General features: G+C 32.6%; 3 protein-coding genes across 3 annotated transcripts; 2 read left to right on the top strand and 1 right to left on the bottom strand.

The window, feature by feature from the left end:
• Window positions 1–1,665: 1,665 nt before the first annotated feature.
• Window positions 1,666–2,317, top strand: LOC127131554 (uncharacterized). Its single transcript, XM_051060471.1, has 2 exons — window positions 1,666–1,855; window positions 2,187–2,317. Exons 1-2 carry the CDS (start codon window positions 1,666–1,668, stop codon window positions 2,315–2,317), a joined length of 321 nt encoding a protein of 106 aa, XP_050916428.1.
• A 2,071-nt stretch (window positions 2,318–4,388) lies between these two features.
• Window positions 4,389–5,362, top strand: LOC127129363 (uncharacterized). Its single transcript, XM_051058572.1, has one exon. The coding sequence runs from the start codon at window positions 4,412–4,414 to the stop codon at window positions 5,165–5,167; it is 756 nt and encodes a 251-aa protein (XP_050914529.1). The 5' UTR covers window positions 4,389–4,411; the 3' UTR covers window positions 5,168–5,362.
• Window positions 5,363–6,291: 929 nt separating this feature from the next.
• Window positions 6,292–8,824, bottom strand: LOC127128038 (uncharacterized). Its single transcript, XM_051057296.1, has 6 exons — window positions 8,234–8,824; window positions 7,629–7,913; window positions 7,459–7,517; window positions 7,138–7,213; window positions 6,847–6,957; window positions 6,292–6,729 (listed from the first exon to the last, which is right to left on the bottom strand). The coding sequence occupies exons 1-6, from the start codon at window positions 8,594–8,596 to the stop codon at window positions 6,595–6,597; spliced, it is 1,029 nt and encodes a 342-aa protein (XP_050913253.1). The 5' UTR covers window positions 8,597–8,824; the 3' UTR covers window positions 6,292–6,594.
• Window positions 8,825–18,512: the final 9,688 nt, after the last annotated feature.

Here is an 18,512-nt window from a genome sequence, read left to right as displayed (position 1 = left end):
GAAATTAAAAAGTGTAAAATGACACATAATCACTTTAACAAAATTAAAAATATGCCAGGTGTAGGACCTCTTATTAGATTCCATGCCACCTGGATATTAGGGGGTTCTATGAAGGAATCTACATAACATAAGGGGGGGTTTACAAAAAATATTTTTACAGGGGGGTAATCCTAAACTCGCTAACATTACAGGGGGAAAAGTGTATTTAACCCTTTTTATTTTGATTATTTACAAAAGAAGATGTCAAATATGAAGTATGAATCTAGTTATGAAAAACTGAAGAAAAAACAAAAAGTTGAAAAACTAATTGAATCTCAACGTGGTAGTCTTGATAAATTTGTTATTATTCATAAAAAGGACACAAAAGCAAGTTTAATAGGTGAAAATGTGATAGAACAACCACCGTTAGATAATACCAACAACGGTGTAGAACAACCACCTAGAGAACATACTGACAATGGTGAAAACGTCATAGAACAACCACATATAAATAATACTGACAACACAAATAGTCATAATTTTGATCAAGAACTAGAAGATAATATTTTAGAAATATGAGTAGAAGGTAATGTTGAGCATAATAACACTTCTAGTGAAGTACCTACAAATATTTATGACCCAAGACTATGGAAAAATATTGATGGAAAATTTAGAGATTTAATGATAGAAAAGGGTCCTATCAGACATGACAATTTTCAATATCCAAAAGATGAAAATAAAAGATATTTTTATTCATCATGTTACCACAAACACTGTCAACTGGAGAAAAACATGATAGAAGATGGCTAGTCTATTCTAAATATTTAGACAAAGTGTATTGTTTTTGTTGTAAGTTATTTGATTCAACAAATGTTAGTCAACTAGCAAATAAAGGGACTAAAAAGATTGGAAGAATCTTAGAGTTTAGCTTATTTTGATTTCTTTAATATTTAGCTAATTTTTTTATTTTGATTATTTACAAAAGAAGATGTCAAATATAAAGTATGAATCTGGTTATGAAAAACTGAAGAAAAAACGAAGAGTTGAAAAACTAATTGAATCTCAACGTTTGATAAATTTGTTATTGTTCATAAAAAGGACGCAAAAGAAAGTTTAGTAGGTGAAAATGTGATAGAACAACCACCATTAGATAATACTGACAATGGTGTAGAACAACCACCTAGAGATGATACTGACAATGGTGAAAACGTGATAGAACAACCACATATAAATAATACTGACAACACATATAGTCATAAGTTTGATCAAGAACTAGAAGATAATATTTTAGAAATATGAGTAGAAGTGAGTGTTGAGCATAATAACACTTCTAGTGAAGTACCTACAAATATTTATGACCCAGGACTATGGAAAAATATTGATGGAAAATTTAGAGATTTAATGATAGAAAAGGGTCCTATCAGACATGACAATTTTCAATATCCAAAAGATGAAAATAAAAAATATTTCTATTCATCATGTTATCAAAGAACACTGTCAAATGGAGAAAAATATGATAGAAGATGGCTAGTTTATTCTAAATATTTAGACAAAGTCTATTGTTTCTGTTGTAAGTTATTTGGTTCAACAAATGTTAGTCAACTAGCAAATAAAGAGACTAAAGATTGGAAGAATCTTGGATTCAAGCTTAAGAATCATGAAACAAATCATGAATATATAATTAATATGACAAAGTGGATTGAACTAGAGAAGAGATTCAGAACAAAACAAACAATTGATAAGTATTTACAAGAACAAATTAACAGAGAAAAGGAACATTGGGAAAAGGTTCTACTTAGGATTATAGCTATAATCAAATATCTTTTTAAAAATAATTTTGCTTTTCATGGAGCAAATGAAAAGATATATGAAAAAGGTAATGGTAATTTTTTGAGTTTGATTGAGATGCTTGCGGAATTTTATCCAATTATGCAAGAGCATGTTAGGCGCATAAAAAATAATGAAACTCGTAATCATTTTTTGAGTAATACCATACAAAACGAGCTTATAGAAATGATAGCCTTCCAAGTTAAAAAGTCAATCATTGAGAAAGTTAAAGATGGACAATATTTTTTTGTTATTCTTGATTGTACTCCTGATGTAAGTCATTAAGAACAAATGACTCTTATTTTGAGATGCATTGATACTTCTAAATTTCCAATTAAAATCAAGGAGTGTTTTTTAGAATTTTTAAAAATTGATATCAGGAAAAGGTCTTTTTAATGAGCTTGTTAATGTTTTAAAAAAATATGGCCTTAATATTGATGATATAAGGGGACAAGGTTATGATAATGGTTCCAACATGAAGGGTATCAAGAAGTGCAAAGGAGATTATTAGACATAAATCCTAGAGCATTTTATACATCGTGTGGGTGTCATAACTTGAACTTAGTATTATGTGATATGGCTAGTTCTTGTCCTAGAACTATTTCTTTTTTGGAGTTCTACAACGTATTTATTCTTTGTTTGCTTCATGTACCAAAAGGTGAAAAAATTTGCAACATAATGTATCTAAATTTTATGTTAAATCATTATCTCAAACTTGTTGGAAAAGTATAATAGATAGTGTCAAAGCTATTAAGTTTCAAACTTCAAAGGTAAGAGATGCTTTGATTGAATTATCAAAAAAAAATTTGAAGATCCTAAATTAAAAAGTGAAGCCATGTCTTTAGTAACTCATGAGTTTGAAAATTTTGATTTTTATTAAGAATGAATATTTGGTATAATATTTTGTTTGCTGTCAATTATGATAACGGATTCTACGATCAAAAGATATGCATATAAATGTTGCTATAGATCATTTAAAAGGTCTTATCACTTATTTAAAATATTATAGGGAAAATGAGTTTCCATTGCCTTTAAAATCCACAGAAAAAATGGCCATCAAAATGGATATAGGGCCAAAATTTCGTGAAAAACGTAAAATTCATATAAACCTCATTTTGATGAAAATATTAGTAATGAGATACATTCACCTGAAGAATCTTTTCGTATTGAGTATTTTTTATATATATTAGATCAATCAATTAATTCTATTGAGACAAGATTTGAATAATTTTTATAATATGAGACTATTTTTGGTTTTTTATTTGATTGAAAAAAAATTAAAGCTTTAGATGAGGATGAATTGAAAAAATATTGTAATAATCTAGAAAAGTTTTAAGGTTTAATTAATACTCTGGTATTTAAGGTCTTGATTTATTTTCAGAATTGAAAGTACTAAGAGAAGTGTTAAGAGAAGAAATTAGCACATCAATTGATGTATTGAGTTATATTAAAACTTTAGATTCTTTTCCAAATGTTTATATTGCATATAGAATTTTATTGACAATCCCTATAACAGTTGCTACTGCCGAAAGAAATTTTTCAAAATTAAAAGTGCTTAAATCATATCTAAAATCAACAATATTATAAGACAGATTGAATGAATTAACTATTTTATCTATTGAAAATAAAGTATTAGAATTTCTTGATTATAAAACTCTGATAAATAATTTTATAACTAAAAAAAACTAAAAATTTAATATAAAACTTAATATTTTATATAATATATTAACTCTTTTTAAAATTCTTATAAAATAAAATAACATTTTCGTCTAAGCCCCTGATATATTTGTAATTGACGCCAATTACGGCACACGTGAGCTACAGTTTTTCACCTATTCAAATTGTCTATTTTAAATCTTGATCATCCATGTATTATTATAACGTCAATAACTTACAACTTCAGTAGTGTATAACGAACAAATATAGTATTATTTTTCTATGTTAAAACTCGTCCTTCAGAATGGTTGACTAGGTAATCATAAACTCAATTCTTCATAGTATCGAAAGAATATTCTACTAGCAACAATTAATATTTTAAACTATTAAACTGCATTTTAAATCATTGAAAATACGTGTCATGTTGATTTAGTACTTCAAATTGTACACATTTACGAACAAGTATTCCAAAAATTTCTAGTTCTAATTAAGTATAATGTTAAAATATATTTTAATAATGAATAAATCATATAATTTGATTTAAGAATATTGTAACACTTACATATTTTATTTCGATATATTAATTTTTTACAGATCTATTATATTATAGAATAATTAATGCATTTTTTAAATATAGTTAAAATATTAAAATATATCAATTATTGTATAACCAATTAATATTTTGTTGTCTATAACCATTTTGAAATTTATAGAAACAGTTATGACGTAGGATACAATTTGATCGTTGTTGTTTATTGTTGTTTCTCTGTCTCGCAAGGATATTTGATACAAACTAGTTGTCAAATAACTTCTTTTTATTGTTTCAATCTTAACAATAATTTGTTTAACTTCGTCCATTTTTATATTCAATCTTAACAATAATTTGTTTTACTTGATCACCACGCAAAACTATGACTACAAACACCTTGCTTCCCAAGGTTCTTATCTCATGTCAACAACCTTAATATATAAAATCACAATACATTCATCTATATTCTCATCAATCTCTTTGTCTCAATACCCCAATTCAACAAAAATGAAGAGAGAAGGTAAGCAACATGGCATGGTGAGGACATACCGGGTCCTACCGAACCCGAATCACGGCACCCGATTCGTCACACGGTTCGATTCGCCTCCAACAGCTGGACTCTTCACAAAAGTTCCCTCCAAGCCCACCAACCATTCCAAATTCACCGGTAAATGTGGCAAGGCGCGGTGCACCAATTGCCGTCTTCATCCGATCTCAAAGTCAAAGAACAAATCTAAAGGGAGTTTCAAGCATTTTCAGATCATGGATCAACCCGGTTTGAAATTTATCGGGTTGTCCGCGACTGGGACTTTGAACCATATTTCTAATTGGTATGTGGATGATGATGATGAAGAAGATGAAAGTGTTATTGACTATGTGGATGATGTGAAAGATGAAAGTGTTGTTGATCATGTGGATGATGATGATGTGAAAGATGAAAGTGTTGTTGACCATGTGGATGATGTGAAAGATGAAAGTGTTGTTGACCATGTGGATGATGATGATGTGAAAGATGAAAGTGTTGTTGAACATGTAGATGATGATGATGATGCAAAAAATTCATGCACTCTGGATGAAAAAGAAGTGGAGTATCCGTTGCGTGTTGAACAAGTTAAGGAAGAAAAATATGAAGAAGAAGAAGAAGAAGATTGGTGTTTGGTGGAATGTTGTTCATGATTTTATGATATTGTTTATTTCTAACTTACAAATTGCAATTGCTTGATAATTGCTTCAAATGTATCATTACCAAAACCAATGCAAAGGAAAGATCCAAAGTTGTTATGGATAAGAAATTAGGATATTTTAATTACACCATTGTTGTTGTGGAAGTAACATAATGCTTTCAAATAAATATTACTCCTTTTGTTTCTATACATTCTACATATTAAGAAGTAACTATGATCAATATGCAAATTTTATAACATATTGTTTAATTACAATTTTGTTATGATTTTTTGTCTCTGTTTTAAGATTTGATGAAGCTTGATTCTACCATCAATTGTATATTATATAATCCTTTTAAAATCTCATTTCTTATAAAAGTATTTGGGGATTGGTCGTGAATTTGAGATATAAATGAAATTAGAAGTAATAAATTTTTAGAATTTTGTTGAATTTGAAATTAGTATTTCACTATATAAAAGTTTGGATTTTTATTTTTATTTAAATTTGATATTTTAATCGGTAAACTTTAAGTAAAATAATGTTTTAAATAATTTAATCAATTCAACTTAATTTTTTTTAATAAATTATGAAAAGTTGGGAGTTCTAAACAAATGAATTGAGATGAAAATAGAGACATTTAGGTTTTACCCCACCATTTTTAGCAGGGTGTGACTCTCTATTTTATGTGCTACACTCCGTTTCTTGGTAGGCGTGAGATGAAAACATAAAGAAAAGGATATAACCATTTGTCATTTTAAAATTTTAAAATTGGCATTAACCACCCATTTTTGGCATGTCGGACTAAGATTTATGTTGTGTATCCTCTATTTTGTATTTTTTTCATGCCCGTTTCGTTTTTGATAGCCACATGTTTCAACGGAAAAGATACAATGTTTCGAGGTTTTAGGAGTGACAAAATCTACCCATATAACCTCTTATTTTGGGCAGGCCGAGCCAAAGGTTCCGATCTATCTCCTTTACTTTGTTTGCTAGGGTAATCAAAATGACATACATCTCTATGATAGCACTCTAAGATCAACAATTACAACATAAAGAATTTTAAGATCTCTAAAACTGCAGATAAAAGTATCTATAGGGATGAAAAAGTGGCTATGAAGGTCAAAGTAGAAACAGCATTTTAAACAAAGGAAGTCTCTCACACAGGACCATACCATATTGCAATATGTTTAATAGTTTACACGCATGCATCAAAAGGCATCATCACAAGTCATTTTCATGAACCTAAGATATATGTACAATTCAACTCTAAAACTTTATTGTAGTTGTGATTGCAGCTTTAGCTTTTATCCAACATTGCTGCATAACCAAACTGCAACTACAATTTAATACCTGTTTAGAGTTTACATATAAACTATGACAACAAGAAGTGGTCCCATGACATCATTCAGTGATTCTGTATTCTCTTCTATAAAAAAAAATTAGTTATTTCTTTCATTCTTGATTCCATGCTGAATATTTGGAGACATATTTTCATAAGTAATGACACTCTCAGAAGATAAAGAGCCTTTGCTTCGAACTCTAGAAGTGACTCTTCTTCCTGGTGTCAGTGAATCCTGCAAGAAATCAACAATTGAATTACTATCAACTCTTCATTGTTATGGACAGTTTATTACAACCTGTTTCTCAGATACATTAGGGTCAATAGTTTATGAACAAATGTGGGAATATACCTCCTTTTTCCCTCTGTTAGAATATTCCCTTTCATTGTTAAACTCAGGTATTGGCCTCGGTTTGAAACAAAAGCATAGTCTTAGTTTTCTATTCTTTTTGTGTGCTCTCTCCTGTATGTAACAGAATTGAATGTTAATTATAAAGGTAACGCAGCCGATGAAAAACTGACATAGATACAGATACTAGTGTCATATCTAAGTGAAACATGAAAGATAACGAAAACACGTGAGTCAATGACAATTTACATTTCACATTGCAATGATCTAAGAAAGTAGGGAAAAAAGTTTTACCTTGTTTCTACGCGGAGTCCTTTCTTCTGTTCTCAAGCTGAGTTGGGAAGATATAGTAGGTGATTTCATTATGTTTCTGCATGCATAAAACATTGGAAATGTTAGTCTTGAAACACAATCTAGCAAAACATAAGTGATATCATTATGTTACGTCAATGTCTGACATCAACACAATTTAGACACGACTTCAATCAGAAATGTGAGTTGGGAAGATATAGTAGGTGATTTCATTATGTTATGTCAACACAATCTAGACACTACTTCAATCAAAAGTGTCAGTGCTATAAATGTTATATGACTTCTGATTAACATAAGATGTACCTTTTCTTTTCTGATAATGGAGAAAATGAAGGGTGCTTCTGTAACTCATTCTTGCAGCCCTGCAATTGAAAAAAAGGTTCACTTTACCAATTACAACAACATGGAACATCATAACAAAATTGAAGTTTAGGTTCTTGTAATGAAAATGGTAAAAATTGAAGGTTGATTACCTTAGTTGGTGTTGTTAGAGGAATCCATATATCCTTTGAAGCTATGGAAGAACCAGAACCACCTCTTGTAGTTTCAAATTTCTTCATAAATATTGAATTCAATCTATTAATTTGTCTAATAAGTGCAAACTTAGCTGACATGGGTAATGACTTAGCTTTTGATCTCTTCTTTCTTAATGAAGCCTTATTGTTCATTGGTGTAGATATATTATCTCTAGCGGAAATAATAGGACTTGTCGATTTGTCCATTGATTGCAAAACTTCCATCCCAAAGTTAGAGCCTTTCTGCAATAACAATAAGCATTACTACAAATGATCTCATGTCCAAAATACCCCCGCCACGGTTTACCGCAAGTGGTTGGTGCCTAGTGTGTGCGAGTGTAGTTACCCACTTCACTCGCAAACAAAAAAAAGATTACAGGAAACAATTCAACTAAAACCAATTTCATATGGAAAGCAATTCGGCATCATCCGAAATATCTGATGAGAGTGCTGAGTTGCTGTATGAGTGAATGCAAGAGATCCTTGCATAAAAAGGAATCCAGATCTCAAATCAACAACATTAAATTCATATTTGATATGTAAATTGAAGTTTTTCCACTAACCTTTTCACTTAGATCCTTACTAGTATCATCATTATCAACATCTTCAAATTGATTTTGCATTGAATTCCCTACAAAAGCCTTATCTTCCTTCACAGCTACTACATTTTCTTCATTATCAACAACTTCAGGTTTTGCACTTTCTGCCTCATCAATTGTTGCTTGTTCAAGCAACGCAGCTGCTTTTTGAGCTGCAAGTTTCTTGTAATGTTCCTCAAAGAAAGCTTTCTTCTGTGCAACAGAACCCGGTTTTGAAAACCTCTCAGCTTCTTCAACATAACGATTCTGATTCTGAGAGAATGTTGACCATTTGTCCCAAGCTAATGACTCCGTCATGAACCTCCCAAACGAAACTGATTCTCCCATGTTTCTTTGCAAAGTTCCAAATTTCACTAAAAAATATAGTGGTATTTATTTAAGTTTGTTTTTATTATGAATTAATTTATGGGGCGTTTTCATTGATTTGATCAAGTGTAACCGTTTCGAAATTTGAATTTTCAAATGAAAAAGGCGTGCAACAAGCCATGTGATTGTTAAAGTAGGAAATTTTGAAAAGGAGCGTTGTGTTGGAAGTTTGGTAGTGGGGTCTGGTAATGATGTGTGAAGGTGACTCTCCGTCTTTGCCAACTGAGATGTCGTTTCGGCCTACTTTTAGTTCCGAAACTAGCGGCCGCTAATCATGTGTGGTGGTGGTAGGATTTTTCTTCATTTATTTCTAACATGGGGAGTTTTTTAGAAGTGTATTTTTTATTTTGCATTTTTATAGAAATTAATCCATTAAAATGTTTTTAAGTGTATTTTAATAGATTTAAGTGTATTAAGTGACAAATTGAGAAAATGCATTTTTTTTAGAGTGGCAAATAGATTTTTTTTCTAAATAAATAAATAATTGCATTAAAATCAAGCAAAATGGTTGCTTAACCTAATACAATAGAAGAAACACAAAGACACGAACTCATCCACAACTCATCCACTACCAAACCAATTTATTAATAATAGGCAATTCGCGGGAAAAATAATAAGTATCCTTATCAAAAATCAAAGTTCTTTGAATCTAGCATCTAATCAATTCTAAGATAATAGTAATTGAGAGTGTAGCACAATATATGTCGTTCATTTTATCCCATCATTAAAGAGAATGTCGTTACACACGAGCCAAATTATCTCTCCCTAGGTTCTCCAATAGTCGCAAAAGATTCCTCACGTTTTTTACACGTACGAGGGATTATGGCCAATTTGGCTTCCCAAGACTAAGTCATCATTGATCACATTTAGGACCCGCTTGAAACCAATAGATTTAATAATATAGAACATAATTTTTTATAAACGACTATACTCCATGTTGATCATTTTTCTTGTGTTCTATTGGTTGAGACAACAATTTATTTGGCTCAAATTGATCCTTAGATCATTAGATCAAACAGTGAAACATCCATATTGGTCTTAAACAAATAGTAAGGAGTTTCTTATTTTTTTAGTAAAATGCATTTAGATTATAGTTCATTTTGATTATGTATGGATAAGAAGAATTCATTGTTTTGTATTGTGAAGTGCGATGAATTAAACACATTAATTTATATAAGTTTGTGTCTATACTGATTGCGTAATCATGTGTTGATCAGGTTCAAATTCTATAATCTAAATTAAAATTAATGTGGTTTACACAAGTTCAAATTCTATAATCGGAATGTGCAAAACACACCCATGGTTTATGTTCATTTATAAAATTATAATTTATATTTTACACCATAATACATGTTTCACTTATATTTAATCTTTTATTTTACACATACATCAACATATACCATAACTAGACAATAAAAATCATATTATAACGAAAAATACTTGAACCATTACTTCATATATCTCGAATGTATAAAAGATAATATATAGTACAAATACATAATGTCAAATGATCCAGAGCGAAATACATAATATAAAATTACAACATAGTGTGTAGTATGTAATTTAATCCCCTTCCTTCTGAACCTCTTGTATCTTAGCACATTCTTAGCCTTCAAAATCTTGTGGACAATATCGTGAAATGTGGTATTATGCTCTACAACCCCATCAGATAGTAACCTAGATGCCAAGTCTCGTATTCGTGCGCAAGCAAGGACCAAACTACCATATTTGTTTTCTTATGTCTCTAATCCCAATGCTTGTTTCTAAGCTAGTAGTATTAGAGGCTCTTCTTCATGTGTGAGAATCATGTAATATCTTAAAATACCACATGATGTATTCAACCTTGGTCTCCATGCTAAATAAGGATATGACTACCTCATGCCTCTATATTCAAAACATGGTCTAGGTACTCAGCATATATGTATGACTAACATGTTATCAACTGTTCGTTGGCCAATCATACATGTCTGGATGTTTGAGATTACTTAGCACATATCAAATTGGCAAAAGACTCATTTTGAAAGGCATCATACCATAATCAATCCATGTCAGATCCAACCAAAAGTATAATCATATACCATCCAGCGGTCATGTGGCAATGTGATTGACATAGAAGTAGAAGAACATGTCTTATTGTAGTATTCAGTCCAGTTCTAAAATAGGATGTCCTTTAGTCTGAGAGAAGTAGTTAGTGTGCGACCCAATCTCTGTGTATGCAAACTCATAATCTTATCTATCAATATCAGGAAAGTGTTGAAAGACTCGTTCCTGCATCAACGTATACTAATTAGTAAACAACATAAAATATAATATTTTTTTACAATTAATTAAATAATTACATTAGTATAATACCTAAAGTAGTGTCGCATATACTTAAATCTTCTTCGTCGTAGCATTAAGCTTCCAATATATGAAATTCATGGCATGAGCGCCCCTGAAGTAGTCATCAACCATATTGAGATCTCTGAAGATGTCATCAACCATATTGAGATCCTTGAAGCATTACACATACTTCCACTTGTTTGTGGATATGAATCTTGTCAGAGAATATGGTCGAGCCCGCCAGATATAAGAGATACACTCTGATGGAGAACGGCATGTGCAAGTGTGTCTCAACCTCGTCCTCTTTGGCATCTACAACACTTGCATCTTTAAGTTTCTCTAAAATCCATTTTTTAGGAAACTGAATCGTACATGAGTCCATTGTGTTTTCAACTTCTTTCATAGCATTCTTAGGGTTAGATCCGATCATCTCAATCATCAACTTCACCACTTCATGTTTGATCACTTCTATGTAGTCAAAAAAGTTAGTGTCATCTCTAACGGATTTATGGAAGTTACCCATGTTTCTTTGCAAAGTTCCAAATGTATTAGGCAAAACATGAGGTCCAATGTTAGTGTGATCTCTCTAACGGGTTTATGGAAGTTGTCCATCTTTTCACGCACCTACTTGAAAAAATTGTTAATCGTTCATAATCAATCATGATGTAACCTATGATGGCATTCTTAGACAATCCATTGTCTCTAATGGCACTAATAAACCATCTTTTGTATGGTGTAATCAAATTAATGATCATAACGTTACTAACACATTTAAATTACTAACTCATTTAAGTGGCACTTCACAAAACTAAAATATAAAAAAGAATAAATTAGAAGCAACATGAAATAAAATAAAAATTATAAAAAATATTAAATGAAAATGTGTATCATGCCTTTTCCTCCTCGATATGTCTGGACATGTGATCCTTATAAAGTGTCAATATTTAATTTTTTTAAGAGCTTCTGAAATATATCTTATTCTGAATTTCAATCTCCTACTTCTTAGGTTGTGGCTCAAATAATCCAACTATATCCGCTTGAATCTTACCATGTCGTTTCTGCTTAGAAATAACATTATATCTCAACATAAAAAATATTAGAAGTAATTCATATTTATTAGTTGTACTATTTTCTTAGCCCCTAAGTTTGTTAGAGGGTATTTTAGTATTTTATCCTATTCTAGTAACCCTAGTTTTAGCTTATAAATAGGGTGGCAATCATTGTAACTTTTATCATGTTTTTGTAGCCATCATTCTCTTAATAGAATATTTCCGTTCATCATTTATTCTACCTTTGCACCAACAATTGGTATCTAGAGCTCCGGTTCGGATTCATTGGGAAACACGGGAAACACGAGTGAACGTGAGGTCTTGTGTGTTTGATTTTGATTCTTAGATCCGTGTTGAATCTTGAACAAAATCTGATCAGAATTTTAATTTTGTGGGTTGGGAAACACTGTGTGAGAAATCTGAGTGTACTGTGCAAGGTAGAAAGATGAACGGAAACGGCAACATGAACACCAAACTTCCAGTATTTGACGGTAAAAACTAGAACCGTTGGATGATCCAAATGCGTGTACTGTTCGGTGCTCAAGATGTTCTAGATCTTGTCACTGATGGTTATGTTCCGGTAGTAGCAGATGCGACGGATGAACAGAAAAACGCGCAGAAGGAAGTAAGGAAGAAGGATCAGAAAGCATTGTTCTTCATTCATCAATGTGTTGATGTAAATGTGTTTGAGAAGATTGCAGATTCAACGACAGCAAAGGCTGCGTGGGACACACTGGTTAGATGTTATGGTGGTGACGCATCAGTGAAGAAGGTGAAGCTTCAGTCCTTGAGAAAGCAATATGAGAATCTCAACATGAAGAATAATGAGAAAGTTTCTGAATACATCTCCATAGTGATTCTGATCACTAATGAGATGAAAGCATGTGGAGAAACTCTTTCTGAAGAAACAATCATGGAGAAGGTATTGAGATCCCTTAACTCTCAATTTGATTACATTGTGGTAGCAATAGAACATTCCAAAGATCTGAGCACCATGAGAATTGAAGAGCTGCAGAGCAGTCTAGAAGCGCAAGAGTTGCGTTTGACTGAGAGAACTTCTGAAAGGGAAGTAGAGCAGCAGGCTCTGAAAGCAATTTCTGATAGGAGGTATCAGAAGTAGTCAGAAGCCAGGAGAAGATCCGATGGTGGTCAGAAGTCAGAAAGCTCAACCTCTGATAGACAAAAGAATGCTCAGAAGGGAAAAGAGAAGTATGACAAGAAGAAGATCAAATGTTACTGTTGTAAGAAGTTCGGTCACTTTGCTAGAGACTGTTGGTCAAACAAGGAGAGAAAATCAGAAGAAGCAAATATAGCCAGAAGTTCTGATGACGAATCTGTGCTATTGATGGCCTCTGAATCTGATGATACGGATCTGATAGACTGGTGGTATATGGACACTGGCTGTTCAAATCATCTTACTGGAAATAAGAAATGGATGGTTGACTTTGACTCTGAAAAGAGGACAAAGATCAGATGTGCTAATGACAAATATCTTAATGCAGAAGGTATGGGAAATGTCAGAGTGATTCTGAACAATGGGAAAACAACATTGATTCAGAACGTGTGGTATGTACCTGGCATCAGAAGCAATCTGATGAGTGTGGGACAATTAATTGAGAAAGGTTTTTCAGTTACCATGAAGGACAATCTTCTGAAGCTGTATGACTGCAATCAGAAGTTGATTATGGAGTCAGAACAGGGAAGGAATAGAACATTCAAGGTGAATGTCAGAACTGCAGACTCAGAATGTCTTAGTGCAACAAGTGCCGAGAAGGAGAGTGAGCTGTGGCACAGAAGATTTGGTCATTTGAATTTCAGAAGCTTAAAACATCTGAATTCAAAGAAGTTGGTACATGGAATTCCTGGAAGAAGCCTAAAAAGTCATACAAAGTTTGCATGGAAGGAAAACAACCACGATTGCCATTTGCGTCAGAAACTGCTCCAAGAGCAAAACATGCCTTGGGAGTTGTACATTCTGATGTGTGTGGTCCATTTCCAGTAGCATCGATTAGAGGGAATAAATACTTTGTGTTGTTTGTTGATGAATTCACAAGAATGACATGGGTATCCCTTATTAAGTTTAAACACGAGGTGTTTGATGAATTCAAGAAGTTCAGAATGAAGGCTGAGAATCAGAGTGGTCAGAAGTTGAAGATTCTTAGAACTGATGGTGGAGGTGAGTATAACTCCAAAGAGTTCCAGAAGTTCTGTGAGGAGAATGGAATTGAGCATGAGGTTATTGCTCCTTATACCCCTCAACACAATGGTCTTGCTGAAAGAAGAAACCGCACTTTGCTTGATATGGTGAGAAGCATGCTAAAGGAGAAGAAGCTTCCTCAGAAGCTCTAGGGAGAAGCTGTTGCCACTGCAACGTATGTACTCAACCGATGTCCTACGAAGAAGTTGAAGGAAATAGTTCCAATACAGAAGTGGACTGGAGATAAGCAAAGTGTTAGTCATCTGAAGGTGTTTGGTTCTGTTTGCTATAAACATGTTCCAGAAGCCAGAAGACAGAAGCTGAATGATAGAAGCAAAGTGATGATTCTGATAGGGTACCACAATACAGGTGCATACAAGCTCTATTGTCCAGAAACCAATAAAATTGAATTCAGCAGAGATGTGATTATGAAGGAATCAGAATTTTGGAATTGGGATAACTCTCAATCTGATTCTGATGTTAGAACTTCTGAAGAAAGGTCAGAGTTAAGAATTTCTGAAGTTGGAGTAAACTCTGACGTTGATTCTGATTCTGATAGTGATTCTGACTCTAGAGAAGACTCAGAAGATGAAGGTGACTCTGATGATCCAAACTCCGATGACCCAGACTCTGATGGTAATCCAGATTCTGGTGGCAATTCAGACTCTGGAAATATGCCAGACCCTGAAGATGGTCAAAGCTCTGGAGGAAGTCAACCATCTGAAGCTAGAAACTCTGAAGCTCAAGACTCTGAACAAGTTCAGAGACCACAAAGAATCAGAAACATCCCTAGAAGATATGCAGAATTTGACATGCTGCAAGACACTGAAGTAGACTCTGAAGGAGAAGTTATTCAGTGTGCCATGTTAGTAGACTCTGAACCCATAAGTACAGAAGAGGCTCTTAAGCAGAAGCTCTGACTGAAGGCCATGAAAGAAGAACTTAATGCTATAGAGAGAAACAAGACTTGGAAGCTGACAGAACTTCCAAAAGACAAGAAAGCCATCAGCGCCAGATGGGTTTTCAAGCAGAAGTTAAAGCCAGATGGTTCAATTGGCAAACATAAAGCAAGGTTGGTAGCCAGAGGATTTCTACAGAAACCTGGGCTGGATTACTCTGAAGTGTTTGCACCTGTAGCAAGACATGAAACAATCAGAATGGTGATTGCAATAGCTGCTAACAGGAATTGGCCTCTGATGCATTTAGATGTAAAATCTGCATTTCTGAACGGTCCATTAGAAGAAGAAGTTTACGTGTCACAACCTCCTGGATTTGTGAAAAAGAATCAGGAAGGGATGGTGTACAGATTATACAAAGCTCTATATGGATTGAAACAAGCGCCCAGAGCTTGGAATCAGAAGATTGATTCATTTTTCAAGAAGCAAGGCTTTCAGAAATGTGAGATGGAGTACGGTGTCTATGTTCAGCATACTTCTGAAGGAAATATGACTCTGGTATGTTTATATGTTGATGATATACTGCTGACTGGAAGTTCTGAACAGGAGATAGCCAAGTTCAAGAAAGTTCTGATGAATGAATTCGAAATGACTGATCTAGGCAAAATGACATACTTTCTAGGGATGGAGTTCAGATACTCTGAGAAAGGTATTATTTTGCATCAGCTCAAGTATGAATTAGAACTTCTGAAGAGATTTAATCTGAAGAATTATAAGATTGCTGTCACACATTCTGATACAAATCAGAAACTAGATTCTGACTCTGATGGAAAGGATGTGGACGCTACAACCTTCAAACAGTTGGTTGGTTCTCTGAGGTATTTGTGCAATACCAGACCTGATATTTGCTATTCAGTTGGGATGGTTAGTAGGTTCATGAGTAAACCTAAGTGGTCCCATTACCAAGCTGCTGTCAGGATTCTGAGGTATATCAAGGGAACTCTGAAGTATGGAGTATTATTTCCTTCTGGAAGAAAGGATGAGTCAGAACTTCTGAGTTATTCAGATTCTGATTGGTGTGGAGACAGAGTTGACAGAAGAAGTACGTCTGAGTACTTATTCAAATTTCTGGGAGGTCCCATTTCTTGGTGTTCCAAGAAGCAACCTGTTGTGGCGTTGTCAACTTGTGAAGCTGAATACATTGCAGGTGCTGTTACTACATGCCAAGCTCTGTGGATTCTGAATCTACTGCAGGATCTGAAGATTAAAGTAAACAAACCTCTGAAGCTGATGATTGACAACAAGTCTGCAATCAATCTTGCCAAAAACTCAGTGTTGCATGGGAGAAGCAAGCACATTGAGACCAAATATCATTTTCTGAGACATCAAGTTCAGAGGGGAGTGTTAGAAGTTGTACACTGCAGCACTCAGAAACAGTTGGCAGATGTTCTGACGAAAGCTATCAAGACTGATCAATTTCTCAGATTAAGGGATGGAATTGGTGTTACAAGTTTTGATGGAATATGAATTAAGGGATGGTATTAGAAGTAATTCATATTTATTACTTGTACTATTTTCTTAGCCCCTAAGTTTGTTAGAGGGTATTTTAGTATTTTATCCTATTCTAATAACCCTAGTTTTAGCTTATAAAAGGGTGGCAACCATTGTAACTTTTATCATGTTTTTGTAGCCGCCATTCTCTTAATAGAATATTTCCGTTCATCATTTATTCTACCTTTGCACCAAAAAAAAAAACATGAACACATCAACACACAAACAAATAACTTATAAAAGTATAAGATACTCTATAATATGACTTTTATTTAAGGAGATTTTTTTTTGTATTTCTTTATAAAAAAAAAGTAAGACTTATATTTAAGGACACACAATAATAATACTACCTTCATTATTAAAACAATTTTAAAAAACATTTAGTCTCTTTTTAGAATATATTTTTCATATAAATTACAAAGTAGATTTATTAATTTTTCACAAAAATATTTCTAATTAATTAAAAAAAATTAAAAACCAACAAATTCAATATCTTAGTATTTGAGGGATAACTTTAGAAAGTGAATTTACATTGATAAATTTGATGGAAAGATGACTTTTTTCACTCTTAGAAAAAACACATTATGAGTAGTAAGTAGAGTCCAAATGTCAGATTATTTATAAAGTAACTCTATTTTTTGAATTAGTGATGCATGCGACCCTAAAAACAATGAGTTCACTGTTTATTTAAGATATTATTATATTTTTATAGACAAATATCAATAAGTTAATGGAGCAAGTAGTTAGGCACAACCACAAATTTAAATTGCTTGGGCACACACACCAAACTACTTATCTTTAAAATTTATTTGGTGTAGTTCACCAACCAACCTATCTTTGAGTGACTAGTCAAGGGCTCTTATTAGCTTACCAAGAGTTAATAGTTCCTTAGAAAAAGCATGTACAAACATGGTTGCGATGATTTGAAGCATATGAGCGTAAAAGAGTATGCAAAAGTAGAATGGATTTAAATAAAAATAATAACCCATGTTTGTATCTGTAATAATAGCAAGCACACATCATGCTAATTCAAGTCCATTATTTGAATAGTGAAAAATCATCTTTAATTAGTCGTTTTTTTATTAAAAAAAGGTAAGACTATAATGGTTAGCATATTCTTTTTCTAGATTTTAATGTTGTTTAATTCTATGATCTAGATTTAAATCTCAAACCACTAGTTAAGTTATAAGAGAATTGAACTATTTTATTCAAATGTTTTTAAGTTGTAAGAGAATTGAACTATTTTATTCAAATATTTTTGAATTGGATTTAATCATTAAAAAAAATGGATTTTAAGAAAAATAAACTCTACTTTAATCTTTAATATCTATCATGGTTTCTCTCCTCTCCCTCAATAACCACCAAGCTCTCATAAGTATATATATGTGCTCTCAACTCTAAAATCATTTGCACCAATAAATGATCCACAATTGTGCGGACATGGAAATCAACCTCCACCGGAGCCTTCACCACCGGGAGATACGAAACCGCTAAGATATTGTGTTGGTGTATCTCTTATAGTTAACGTTATTATGTTCTCTTGTCTGATTTAGATTTGTTTGTTGCTTTTAAGTTTAGTGTTTTTTTAAATTTGTAGTCATGATGTTTGTTGAAATACCCCAAAGAGATGTGGATTAAGGCAATATGTTTACAAGTGAAAATCTAACCATGGTTGCTAAAAATCAGATTCTCTTTTCTACTCAAAAAATGACTCTTTCAAACATAATGAGTTTTACCAACTTCAAGAATTTGTATTATCGAATCGTGCGTGACAAAGTTAAAGAAATGATATGTAACCGGATAGATTTAAAGATTGTGGTTTCTCATCTCATTTATGATTTATGATACGTGGAAAAGTTTTA

This window comes from Lathyrus oleraceus, chromosome 3 (genome assembly GCF_024323335.1).
Source record: "Lathyrus oleraceus cultivar Zhongwan6 chromosome 3, CAAS_Psat_ZW6_1.0, whole genome shotgun sequence".
NCBI lineage: Eukaryota > Viridiplantae > Streptophyta > Magnoliopsida > Fabales > Fabaceae > Lathyrus > Lathyrus oleraceus.
The sequence above is the reverse complement of the archived record's forward strand: the minus strand, read 5'-3'. Positions and strand labels throughout refer to the sequence as shown.